This window comes from Peromyscus eremicus, chromosome 9 (assembly GCF_949786415.1).
Source record: "Peromyscus eremicus chromosome 9, PerEre_H2_v1, whole genome shotgun sequence".
In the NCBI taxonomy this organism is placed as follows: domain Eukaryota; kingdom Metazoa; phylum Chordata; class Mammalia; order Rodentia; family Cricetidae; genus Peromyscus; species Peromyscus eremicus.
In genome coordinates this window covers 91,867,803-91,881,491 of record NC_081425.1, presented here as the reverse complement: position 1 = coordinate 91,881,491, position 13,689 = coordinate 91,867,803, and the positions used below count along the sequence as shown (strand labels likewise).

General features: G+C 51.7%; 1 protein-coding gene across 1 annotated transcript in view; it reads right to left on the bottom strand.

The window, feature by feature from the left end:
• The window catches only part of Frmpd2 (FERM and PDZ domain containing 2), an 83,190-nt gene extending 69,825 nt beyond the window's left edge, over window positions 1-13,365 (bottom strand). Inside the window, exons 1-7 of the mRNA XM_059273137.1 lie at window positions 13,242-13,365; window positions 11,596-11,753; window positions 6,279-6,344; window positions 4,084-4,275; window positions 3,719-3,851; window positions 2,219-2,303; window positions 1,175-1,310 (exon numbers count right to left, since the gene is read on the bottom strand). Coding sequence (XP_059129120.1) covers window positions 1,175-1,310; window positions 2,219-2,303; window positions 3,719-3,851; window positions 4,084-4,275; window positions 6,279-6,344; window positions 11,596-11,753; window positions 13,242-13,365 — 894 coding nt within the window. The remainder of the gene's footprint in view (window positions 1-1,174; window positions 1,311-2,218; window positions 2,304-3,718; window positions 3,852-4,083; window positions 4,276-6,278; window positions 6,345-11,595; window positions 11,754-13,241) is intronic.
• Window positions 13,366-13,689: the final 324 nt, after the last annotated feature.

The following is a 13,689-nucleotide window of genomic DNA, read 5'->3' as shown; positions in this document are numbered from 1 at the left end:
AAGACAGAGATGACGGGCAGAGACCCCTGCTGCTGTCCACCTCAGCCGAGAGGTGTAGGAGACTGACAGCATGCTGACTCTCACTGGATGCGTCGTTAGAGGGTAACATTTACCCAGCTGTACATACTATTCATGTGTATCAAAAGCCTAAAACAAGCTGGGTCTAGAGGCAAACACGCCTGTAACCTCAGTACTCAGGAGGTTGAGGAAGGAGCATCGGAAATGTGATGAGCTACAGAGTAAGACCCTACCTCAAAAACAAAAACCAAAAATAAAACAAAACAACAACAACAAAAAAAAAAAACTTAAAAGAAAATCGAGGACTGAGGAGATCTTCAGTCGGTAAAGTGCCAAGGGCAAGCATGAGGACCTGAGTTCAATCCCCCAGAGCTCGTGTACAAGCCAGGCACAGTGGAGTTACACCTATAATCCCAGCACTGGGAAGATGAGGACAGGGGCAGTCTAACGGAATTTGGTGAGTTCCAGGTCGGATGAGAGACCCTGCCTCAAAAACAAGGTGGCGAGTAATTGAATATGACCCTAGAACTGATCTCAGCAAGCTAACTGACCTCAGCAGAGTTCTTCTATCTGCCTATGAAAAAATCCATAGGAGGTATTAATAGACCACAGGGGCCACTCCCTGTCTGTATGTCCTGTTAACTGGGCCTTCAAGGCTGGGTGAGTTGGTGTGGCTGCTCTCTGGTCTCCAGTCCTCCACATTTTTCCAGTCCTAACACACACACACACATACTTGCCAACTAGAAAGGAGAACTTCTCCCTAGCTAAGCCACCTTGCAATCCCAGACATGCCCCTGCGTTTTGTCTGTCCAAAAGGCCTCTCACAAGTGCACTCTGTCTGTCTGGTCATCTCTCTCACATGCCACACCGGGCTATTGTTCTACACACAGAGCCTCAAACTTCAGGAGAGGTAGGCCTGAAACAAACCTCACATCCTAAACAGCATCTACTGTACAGCCAATCCAGGGTTGGGGAGGGGGATGGATGACACCCAGCTTCAGTTGGCCAGGTTCAGGTTTCTGTCAGCACAGGTCTATGAGCCCCAGCCCAGGGTCTCTGAGCACTGAAACCCCTGCCTGTATCCTCCCTCTATGTTACAGGTCCCTGCTGGGACCACTCTTGACAGTGTCCCCCAGCTCCAGACCTCCTTGCTCACCTTTCCCTTTCTTTGTAGGAAATTCCTTGGAGAAGATGTTGCTGGCTGTGAATTTTCTGCTTCCGCCAAGAGTATAGGCCCCGAGCCACACGGCAGGCCTTCCTCACAGTCACAGGGACCCGCACCTGCAAAAGCACTGGCCAAGAGTGAGGAAGGATAAAGCACTTGATGATGTAGCCGTCGGACCCAGCTGCCACCTCCTGTTACTTCCCACATCATGAGAGAGAACACAGCATCTTCCACTGGTGAAGCTGAGACCCGCAGAAGTTAAGGCTATACAACCACAGGCTGGGGAACTAGTTAAGGTATAAGACCACACATACCCCACCTCCATCACCCCAGGATTCTGCCTCTGTGCTCACCCTGACTTCAAGCTCCCAATATTCCCTAAATAGATCATGGCTCTGACTTTGTTTTTGAAATTTGAGACATTCAAACTCTTTTGACAATAAACAGTCCACGTACCACCTACTGGTGCTTTGGCCAACAGCAGACCAACCGTGTGTGCAACAGGGGTCCTGTGACACAATGAAGCTAGCAAACTCCAGTCACCTAGAGAGGCTGAAGCCATCACAGCGTGCACAGCATGTCACGGACTCATGGGGATGCTGGGGTAACAAACCCACTCCCCAGGAGTGAAGCCTCCCCAGTCAGTGACTCAGCTGGTCACAGATGCAGAAGATGACCAGATAGGCCAGGAATTCTGGCTAATCCCTGCTGAAATCAGCAAGCCCCAGGCATGAGCTCTGGGTGACTGTGGCCCGTAGCCACTGTGCTTTGGGGTTGTTTGTTGTGTAGCAGGCAGGGTGTGCCTAGGGATCACGGCTAAAACACCAGTGCCCAGGTTGCTCCATCTCTGGGCCAGAACGGGATTCCCGAGAGATATGGGGTTCCTGACCAGACTGTTGCCAGCAGGCAGCGCATACCTTGGCTTTTCACTAATGTCATTTTCTGACAAATGGGCTTCTCATCACTAATCAGCAAAGAGTCAGGGTGTGTAGACTCCCACACCGAGTTCACAGTGCTCGAGAGCAGGAGACTCACCCATTAACGAAGCTGCACCGACTGTGTGCTGTGGTGCTCCCGCGTCGCTCCGAGGAGCTCTGTGTCTCTGTGCTTCTCTCTGAAACTAACCAAACAGTATGGTGGGTAGGGGCAGTGCAAACGAACAGCTTGGCTTTGGAGGGTAAGCAGCCCGGAGTGCGGATACTGCCACAACTCATCAGCTGTGCGCCCTTGGTGAAATCACTAACCGTCTCTGAGTCTGTATTCTCACAGTGCAAATGGAAATGACAATCCCAGAAGTAGGGAGGTGGGAAGAGTGCTGGGGGTGGGGGTAAGCCTAACGACAAAAGGCTAAGTAGTTCCTTGATTTAGGAACAGTGAGCAACTTTCAGGAAAAACAAACACATAAAATTAGGCTTGGTGGTGCACACCTGTGATCTCAGTCCTCAGAGGTTGAGGCAGGAGGATCAAGAGTTCTAGGCTGTATTACGAGATTCTGTTTCAAAATGAATAAGTAAATAAATAGGGTGCGATGGTAAATGCTGATCAGCTTGACGAGAATTGGAATGAAACCTCTGGGCATGTCTTAAGAGACTTTCTGCTATCGGTGTAGTTGAGATGGGAAGATCAGCCCTAACTATGAGTCACACCGTTCTACAGGCTGGGTTCCTAGACCGAATGAAAAGAAGAGAGCAAGCTGAGAACCAGCATCCGACGCTCTCCGCTTCCTGACTGCGGATGCCCTGTGACCAGCTGCCAGTCACTCCTTCCACCATGCCTTCCTACATCGTGTATGTCCTCAAACTGTGAACACAACCAAACCCTGCCTCCTCCGGGTGCTTTTGTCTGTTTTTTCCTCATCACAACAAGAAAAGGAACTACAACATAACTAAGTTCAGATAGCTGAGAAGCAGATAAAGGCACATAAAGGTTAATGTAAAGGCCACTCTCTCAGCACACCTAGAGTAAAAACAAACAAACAAAACAGCTGTTTATGACTTATTTGTGTGTTATTCCACTTAGAAGGTCATTTTTAAAACCTTTTTCTGTTTGGGGGCTGGAGAGATGGCTCAGTGGTTAAGAGCACTGGCTGCTCTTCTGGGGGCCCCGAGTTGAGTTCCCAGCACTTACATGGGGGTTCATAACCATCTGAAACCCCAGTTACAGGGCATCTGATGCATTCTTCTGGCCTCCACAGGCATCAGGTATGCACATGGTAAACAGATAAAACACTCATGCATAAAATAAAATAAAACCTTTTTCTTGCTTTTTCTAACTTGTTCTCATCAATTTGGATAAACTAGACTCCAATTTAAACAACTGGTACTTCATATAATTAACTCTATTCAACTGTTAAAACTTTGCTAGGCACAGTGGCCGTAGGCCCGGGCCCTTAGCGCTTCCTGGGAGAGTAGCCCTTGCATGGGAGCTCTCTTTCTTTGTACACAGCAGGGATGTCCACACTCAGAGCAGGAGACAATGGAATGGTCACTTCGAGTACCCTCTGCCTAAACAGGACTGCTCAGAACCTTCACTCACCTCTTCGAGGCTGCAGACCATCAGAGGCCCGAGTTCCAGGGCTCTCACTGCCAGCCCGATGCAGCTTGCTCCTGAGAAAGTAGCTTCTGCTCTGCTGCTCACAGGCACCTTCCTCTATAACTCTTCTCTCCACCTGAGTGGAAGAGATTGATGGAAACGTGTATTAGCAACCAGGTCAGACAGGGGCATTGATACCAACACAGGCAAGCTACCTGTCAGGCTAACTAACTCCTCATGGGCATCTAACACGGAGCCCCTGAATTTTTTATTGAATTTCCTTTTAATTAAAATTTGGCTGATTTAAATTCCAATAGCTACACACGGCTGGTGGCTCCCCAGTGGGAAAGACGGGTTCTATAACTGACCTCGGAGATGGTGCCCAGCACCAAGCCCACCAGCCGGCTGATGTGGAGACTGGCAGGGGCTGGGTACACTGCCACTTCTTCCTGATGAACCCGGCAGGCTTCCAGAACGGCCTGCAGTGGCCGCCGTCTTCGAGGCTGGTCTTCACACATGGCCAGCAGGAGGGCATGTACAGGTTCTCGAAGCTGCAGGGGCTGCAGAGCACACACTGGTGAGAAGTGCTGCCGGGCACTGTGGGGGTTTGAAAGAAAACGGCCCCCAAAAGGAGTGGCACTATGAGGAGGTGTGGCTTTGTTGGAATAGGTATGACCTTATTGGAGGAAGTGTGTCACTGTGGAGGCGGGCTTTGAGATAGTTGACTTCCTGTTGCCTGCAAGATGTAGGACACTCAGCTATTTCTTCATCACCATGCCTGCCCGCATGTCACCATGCTCCCTGCCATGATAGACTGGACCTCTGAATTGTAAGTGAGCCACCACAATTAAATGTTTCCTTTATAAGAGTGGCCATGGTCATGATGTCTCTTTACAGCAATAGAAACCCTAACAAGACAGGGCACCAAGACCCACATGCCCCAGAGACTCCAGGAAACACACTCATCACCACTAGAACACACACACACACACACACACACACACACACACACACACACCACTACATTGACCTGGTAGCCTGGTGCTTCCTACACTTACCTGATGGGGGGGCAATTATCTCGTGAGGACTTCCCCCTGGAACATGAGTGCAAGGGAATCAGACCTGTAAATTGAAGTGGCCTTTCATGCAGAGCCATGAGCAGCAGGCAAGGGCTCAATCACAGTCACTCTTGGTAGAACTCTACACCACACAGACATCAGGCCAAAGAAAAAAAATAGTCTTGTATAAGCAGTCTCTTCATGCTCTCGGGGAGCCTGTCTTCACAGCAACCAGGCCACTGTGTCGACTATTTACACAGCTCACTAAGGGTTATTGTGTCCAGCACAGCTGCTCTTCATCCTCATTGCCTTAAAGATGGCAAGGGTTTGACCTCAGCAAGCACGGGACCCCAAAAGTATACAGACAAAAGCCTGACCCAGGCCAACCTCAAACAGCAGCAGGGGTTTGGGAAGGCAGAATGAGCTTGTGCTGTGCATGTGCACAGAGGAAGAGGTACCAGTGAGCTGGGAGAAGTGAGCTGGTGTGTGAGTCTGAAAGAAAAGGGCTACAGAAGGGGCCATGACAGAATGATAGTGTGGGGCCCCAAAGTACTGGGTACAAGATGAGGATGACAGAGCATTAAGTCAGGCACAGGATTGCAAGTCACACACCCATAAGACAAGCCCTGGGATGTCAGAGACCCAGCCGACAGGAGCAGGGGCCAAATTCTGGAATCCGTGTGTCCTGGTGAGATGCTCGAATATTACCATGGGCAGTAGGTAGCAGTGGGGGTCTCACCTCAAGCAGGGTGAGTTGTAAATAGTTTTCTGCTTAAGAGATGGGGAGAAAGTGAGGAAGGGAGGCAGGGAGAAGGAGAGGGGGTTGGTGAGGCAGGGGAGGGTTTCATGGCCAGGTTCAGCAATGCTTCTTATAGCCCCAGTATTTAAAGGATTCTTATGATGTCAGATGAAAATATGCAGTCACACACACACACACACACACACACACACACACACACACACACAGGCATATACACAAATGTGTGCATTCACACAGTGCATGCGCTCATCAGTCGAATTGTGCAACATGCTTTGCTCCATAAAGCTGTGTCTTGAGGCTTGCCATAGTCAGGAACAAGCTAGTGTGAACCTCTTCCAGAGGAGACATTGCAGGGTACATTTTATCTCAGTTACTGAGCACAGAACCCCTTTCTCAGGGCAGCAGTTCACTTCAGGGAGGGCCAATTCTAAAAACATTTGAGAGAATACATAAATAACTGTCATTGTTGTATATGAAATCCTCTAGTTTGCTGTGGTCAGAGTGGACAAGTGAATCTTAACTGCCAGTCTCCACTTGCGTCTGCTCGGAGTGTTTAAGAAGACGTTGTGGTTGTTCATGGACTCGGGGAAAGGAGCTGTGCAATCGGCTGGCAAAACCTGTAGAAGGCTTTGCACAGAAGGGTGGTGACAGCCACACTTAATGAATGTGGTCCAGCCTAAGGGAGAGCTCCTAAGCTCATCCAGATGGATGACCTGGTAATTTGTGAGGCATTCTTGTTACAGACCTGGTTTGGTGGAACACGAAACCCCGCTGACCAGTAGAGAGTCATCCCTAAGGAATAGACATGCATCTGCCCAAGAGAAAAGCACATGGTTAGAAGTCAGGCATGTGACTCCACAGCCCTGCACACGAAGCCCAGCACAGTCTCCGCAAGCAAGGGGTGGATATCCGGCTAGCCCGGCACCATCTGCACCTCCTTAACCTTCGCTGCCTCCCACGCTGCAGGCTAGAAATTTGTTTTCTAGCTGTAACTATGACTCCCAGTTTGGTGAAAAATAAGAAGGAACATCTGTTAGGGTGCTTCTGGAAGAAAAAAAACAAAACAAAACAAAATGAAACTTTTGCTTTATTAAAACAAAAACCAAAAAAAAGCATGTGACTGGTCCCACACTTGCCCTGCTGTTTCTACCTGAATACTATGTGGCATGTGGAGTCACAGCAGCCATCTTGCAACCCTGTGGAGATAAGCACAGGGACTAGAATAGAAACATATACCCTGAATCCTTGTTGATATCATTGAGGCGCTGCTACTACCCATAGCTAAATTGCTCCCTAAGTAACTAATGACTACCTGTGGCTCTGGCTGTTGTAGCTCAGACTTTCTGTTTCTTGTAACCATAGCCAGCCAGCCACTACACCCTCTGGGTCAGTCTTACTGCAAAGCCCTGTATCTTGTCAGAAAATGACACAGTGCAACAGGAAGAGCGTGGTCCGCCTTCTCTGAAGCTCCAGGTTTTTAAAAGTGAGTCCTCTGCCCAAACCCTCCTAAAGATGGAGTACAAAAGTACTTGGGGGTGGTCATTACCATCAGGCCAAGCCCTATGGTAAGCCTTTTGCTTATTTGAATGTATTTGGTCTTCACAACAACCCTCTGAGGCAGGATTGTAATTGTCCCCATTTTAGATAAGAGGGAACCAGAGCAAAGGGAAAAACTATAGGATTTGCCTAAATAAGACCCAAACATGAGATTGAATCTAAGCCCTGGAGCTGGTGCCCTGAGCCCCATAGCTATGGCCTTCAGATGAATTAAAGTCTTTTGTTGATGCCGGGGGGCTTTCATTGTAGGAGACAAATTTTTGAAGATCCTTCTCAGGAAAATACTTTGGGAACTGTGCAAGAGAAGCTCCTGAAGTAACAAACCGTGTGTTAAACGCCTGGTTACTGAGTGTTGCTGGGGACTTTCCAGTGTCCTCCAGCACTTGCTGGGAAGGCTTCACCCTCCCCAGGGTAGTCTGGCTTTCAGAGGGTGCCTTGGGGGAGGTCTGGCCAGTCCTTTGCCTTAGCATCCAGAGCTAGAGACAACCCAGCTCCTTCATGTTAGACTAACACAGGTGGTCTGAGGTCCCACATCATGGGGATGAGGAGTCCAATATCACCTGTGCCTGTAAATCATTCTCTTTATTTACCTGAAATTGCACCCCTATAATCCAGCCCCGCCCCTAGACCCAGTGTGGGAAAGTTCCCAAGCTGCATCTTCATAGCAGTGACCCTGGGCAGAAGTGGGATCCCGGGCACAGCTGCAGTGACCTGAGAAGAGGGATCCCGGGCGCAGCTGCAGTGACCTGAGAAGAGGGATCCCGGGCGCAGCTGCAGTGACCTGGGCAGAAGTGGGATCCCGGGCACAGCTGCAGTGACCTGGGCAGAAGTGGGATCCCGGGCACAGCTGCAGTGACCTGAGAAGTGGGATCCCGGGCACAGCTGCAGTGACCTGAGAAGTGGGATCCCGGGCACAGCTGCAGTGACCTGAGAAGTGGGATCCCGGGCACAGCTGCAGTGACCTGAGCAGCGGTGGGATCCCGGGCACAGCTGCAGTGACCTGAGCAGCAGTGGGATCCCGGGCACAGCTGCAGTGTCCCTGAACAGAAGTGATATCCCAGGCACAGCTGCAGTGACCTGAGCAGAAGTGGGATCCTGGGCACAGCTGCAGTGACCTGGGCAGAAGTGGGATCCCGGGCACAGCTGCAGTAACCTGGGCAGAAGTGGGATCCCGGGCACAGCTGCAGTGACCTGAGAAGTGGGATCCCGGGCACAGCTGCAGTGACCTGAGCAGAAGTGGGATCCCGGGCACAGCTGCAGTGACCTGGGCAGAAGTGGGATCCCGGGCACAGCTGCAGTGACCTGGGCAGAAGTGGGATCCCGGGCACAGCTGCAGTGACCTGGGCAGAAGTGGGATCCCGGGCACAGCTGCAGTGACCTGAGAAGTGGGATCCCGGGCACAGCTGCAGTGACCTGAGAAGTGGGATCCCGGGCACAGCTGCAGTGACCTGAGCAGCGGTGGGATCCCGGGCACAGCTGCAGTGACCTGAGCAGCAGTGGGATCCCGGGCACAGCTGCAGTGTCCCTGAACAGAAGTGATATCCCGGGCACAGCTGCAGTGACCTGAGCAGAAGTGGGATCCTGGGCACAGCTGCAGTGACCTGGGCAGAAGTGGGATCCCGGGCACAGCTGCAGTAACCTGGGCAGAAGTGGGATCCCGGGCACAGCTGCAGTGACCTGAGAAGTGGGATCCCGGGCACAGCTGCAGTGACCTGAGCAGAAGTGGGATCCCGGGCACAGCTGCAGTGACCTGGGCAGAAGTGGGATCCCGGGCACAGCTGCAGTGACCTGGGCAGAAGTGGGATCCCAGGCACAGCTGCAGTGACCTGGGCAGAAGTGGGATCCCGGGCACAGCTGCAGTGACCTGAGAAGTGGGATCCCGGGCACAGCTGCAGTGACCTGAGCAGCGGTGGGATCCCGGGCACAGCTGCAGTGACCTGAGCAGCAGTGGGATCCCGGGCACAGCTGCAGTGACCTGAGCAGAAGTGGCATCCCGGGCACAGCTGCAGTGACCTGAGAAGTGGCATCCCGGGCACAGCCAGGGCACCACTCACACTCAAAACTCTTCATGGATTTCAAGGCTCTGTCCAAAAATGTTCTGGGAGGCAAGCTGAGCCCAGCAGGCTCCATTCCAAATCCTAAATTCATCTTCCTGAGAGTCAGCAAAGGGCTAAGAAGGTTTCTGAAGGCAGCTTCTGGCTCTCTGAGCAAGAATACCAACAGCCTGCTTGGAGGATGAGTTGAGGCAAGGCTGCTCAAGGGACTCCCAGCTGGAGACTTGCCCACACCTGCCCCCTGCGCCTGGTCTAGCCTTGGGTATGGTGCTGAGTGCACTGGTTGGAGTAAGATGTTAGTCTCAGAATGCAGCCAGGGCTGGGGAGGGTCCTAAGTACAGCCCCTTCACGCTCCTGACTTCCCAGATCTCCCTCACAACCTTCTGCCAAGTTGGATGAAGATGGTGTGGTGAATGGAAGAGAGCTGTGGTCATCAGAGCTGTTCAGATGTAGCAGATCAAGACACCAGGTGACTCTGCCCACTTCTTCCGAAGGGGCAGGGGACACTGCCTTCAGCCCCTCCTGGAGGCACTCAGAGGCCAGCCAGAATAGTGACTCGGTTCAGACTCAGCCCTGCCCCACACTGGCTCTCTGTGACCCAGACCACTGTCTACTCTTTCCTAGCTAGCCTCTCAGCAGCACACCTGCCCAGCTCTGGGCTCAGCCTCTTCTGGCCCTAGAATTCCCTAGGCCCTGACCTTTCTACCGGAGGAGTAAACAGGGGGAGCTGGGTTGTCTCCGGGAGCTCTGGATGCTAAGGCAAAGGACTGGTCAGACCTCCTCCAAGGCACTAATGGAAGCCAAACTACCCTGGGGAGGGTAAAGCCTTCTCAGCAAGTGCTGGAGGACCCCGGGAAAGTCCCCAGCAGCACTCACTATCTATCTCAGCTCAAGGCCTCTAAAAAGCAGAGCCGGAGGCAAGGATTAGGTGCCAACACTCCATTTAGAAGCTGTAAGCCCAGGGCAACGAGAGTTAGGAGAAAGGGGGAAAGAAAGAAAGGATGGATGTGGCACACAAAGCTACCATGCTGCCACACAGCCCAACAGGATGGGTGGCCGACATAGCTCCCTAGATCTCAGAAGGGACCTCCAGTAGGTGTGCAGAGACCGCACATTTTGACTCCACCCATAAGGGGAAAGAGGAGATAGGATTTACCCTCTCAGTCCCTCCCCCTTGCCCACCACTGGCTGGGGCTTCTCTCTATAGGCAACTAGCCCTTTTCTACTCCCTTGAGTTTGCGTATCACACTGGTGTGTCCTTGTAGAAAGCCAGAGCTCAGAGTCAGTGACATGTTCAGTGAGTCCAGAACATGACAGGTGGGGCATGAAGCTGGAGATCCAGACAGGAGTCTGAGAAGCAGCCATGTCCATCCCATCCAGAGACCCGGTGGCTCATCTGGGGATCTCACGGCTGCGGAGGGTTGCAGGCCCGGAGGACAGAAGCCATTGCAGTGGGTACTCCGTGTTTCCATTGCTATGGCAGCATTTGGAGCTACACAGACCCTGATGAACCAAACCTGGAACCTTAGAGGCCCCAGACTCTTCTCAGAGCCCAAAGGAAAGCGGCAGCATTCCAGGGTCATCTGGGAAGAGTAGCACCCTAGGTCTGCAGGTTCCCCATGAAAGGCCAAGAAAGAAGGGTTGTGCCACCCAGCACTGTGCAGCTGCCTTGAAGCACTCTGACATTTGAGTTCTTCTTCTTTTAACTGAAAATACTGGAACGTGTTGCTGTTTAGAAGGAAAGCATTTTTCCACTGAGGAAATTCCAAAGTCTTCACTGATACTGCCATCCAGCATAGGGCACTATGTATTACATGTGTTTTATGATCGCTGTCTCCCCCTCCCTCCCTCTCTCTCTCTCTCTCCCTCTCTCTCTCTCTCTCTCTCTCTCTCTCTCTCTCTCTCTCTCTCTCTCTCTCTCTCTCTCACACACACACACACACACACACACACACACACACACACACTCACATATGGAGGCCAAAGACTGACTGCTGGGTGCCTTCCTTTATCATGCCCACTTTATTTTTTGAGATCTCTTCCTGGACCTGGAGCTTGCCAGTTGACTAAACTAGCTGGCTAGCTGGGTCCTGGACTCTTCCTCTCTCCGGCTTTCAGCACTGGGATTATAGGTATGCACCCCCACCCCTGGCTTTCTGCAGCTTACATACAGGTACTCTAACCTCTGAGCCATCTCCCCAGCCCCCAACACTGTGTTTAGTGCTGCTAAAGCTTGATCCACAAAATTATATTTGTCTCGCTTAACTGACTGAGAAACTTGGGCTCAGGGAAGTCGAACTGCCTTATCCAAGAGCTGGTAAATTGCTGGCAAGAAAGCCCGCAAAGAACGTGCTTTAAGCCTCAGAACTGGCGCTGGGCAGGGAGTTCGGGGTGTCTCCCCCAGGAAAGGCTTTCCCCAGGGTACTGGAGGCGGGATGCCACGCATTCTACCTGGGATGCTTCGGGCTGCTCATCCTCATTTGGTCCCCGTAGCAGTTCAGGAGCCTTGAATGGCGCAGCCTCTATGTGAGAAACGTGGTCTTGGAAAGAAAGACTTCCAGCTGCAGAAAGCAGGAGTGACCAGGGGCAGACCACATAGTCCGAGGAATCTGGAAATGAGGCAATGATGGAGCATAAGAACGGGGCCACTGTGCCAAAAGGCACTTGCTTCGAGGACTGATTCTGACCAAGGCCTACAGCAGCACAGAGCAGAATAAATTCCACCCAGCACCTAGAAATGTGTATTGCAAAAGGTAGTTGTAACTGTGGACAAGAATTTAGCACCTGCATCTGGATCTGTCTAGGACCTAGAACTTTAAAGTAAAAGATCAAGAAAGGTCAAGACGAGCTGGAAACTGGTGCAGAATTGAGTTCATTGCAGCTGGGTCAGGGCACGGCTCTACAGTAGTTCAGATCCCCCAAGGCAGGGGACAGGAGTGGGGGCTCAGGAGGAAGAGAAGCTAAGGCATAGGTGTGCAGCCTTCCTCCACTGGCTGACACTGGGACCCGGCACCCAGGGGAGCCTACGTGCTCTCACATGCCCTGACTGCAGCTGCTAAGTCAAGGCCTAAGTGTAGACTCTGTGTTTACTTCACCTGCCGACTGTAGTGGGTACTACGTGGAGTGGCCTTAATAATTTCACCAATAGCCAACAGAACACCTCACAGCTCCAAATTGCCTTTCCATCCCAGCTCCTTTAAGCATCTCTGCTGTCAGCACTAGAACATTCTTCTCAGAAGAGGCACTGCAGAGACCTTGCAGGAAGTAGGGCCTCTCCTGCCCTGTCTGGGAGCCAGTGGTATGAATACAAAAAGACCAGGCAGGGGCACCTCTGTCCTGGACTCAGCCACAGGACATGAAAGTCCTTGGATACCTCAAGTCCTGGCCTCACCCCGTGACCACTTTCTCATGGACCTGTCCATGTAGAGGTGCAGGCTCCAGTCTTCCTGCCCACACACCATCAGCCTGTTCACCTGCGCGTGCCCACATTCCAGAGGATCACTCCTGACTCCCAGGCCCTCTGAGCCATCACCTGACCATTGCCTCACTGCTGGGCCATGACTGTAGACTACCTCTGGCCAGGTCATCTAGAGACCTTCATCATCATGAGCTACAAACACAGCTCCTCCATCAGGACAAAACCCAAGGAGTGGTTTGTCCCTCACTGGGGACCTGTCCTCGGCTAGGGGTCCATATAGAATTTTCTTACATCTTCATTATCTGGAGAGATAATGAAGATAACCAAATTACAGTTTAGTGATTTTCAAGTTAACGTCCCTTGTTTAGACCACAGTGTAGGTTCTGCCTTCGGATGGTACAGAACAGTAGAGCATCTGACTGATGGAGTGTGGGGACATCCCAGGGATGGATGTCACTGGTCTCTCTGTAAGCACCATGCAAGCCCAAAGCAGAAGCGCAGCCTTTCAACTTGGTTGCATGGCATAGGCCTTGGAGACGGCCACCCCTCAGTAGCCGCCTGGTGGGGACCGTTTGTTCTTTGTTCTAAAAGCTTAGGATTGATCACAGACCAAGAAGCTGCCAGAAGGAAGTTTGTTTAAGAAACAACTTTCAATTTCCCAGGACAGTTGTCCTCTTACCATTACGGAGGTCTTCCAGGAGCCGCTCAGCAGCCAGTGACAAGAGGGACCAGATTTCCTCTTCAGACAGAGCTTCACCCCGGACTTGCAGGGCACTAGCAAGTGTCACAGAAGCTGAATTCATGCCTGTGAAGACAGAGTTCGGCAATGCCCCGTCTTTCCAGCTACATGGTAGTGCGTGTTCACCCTGCTCCCATTGCCTGCACTTCTAAAGCACAGGACAAGCTGATAGAGGAATTAGAAGTGTTCACTGCACCTAGCCAGACAGGCCAGTGGCTTCTCAGTAGATGAGCAAATAAATGGATCGATCTATCGGCTATCAGATGAAAAGCTGAAGAAATGGATGAAAGACAAGTGGCACATAGCAAGTACCCCTCCTCCAGGAGAGCTCACTACACCAGGGAATGTTCAATGCCTGCTCTTCATCTCTGTCTGGTAAACCAGACGG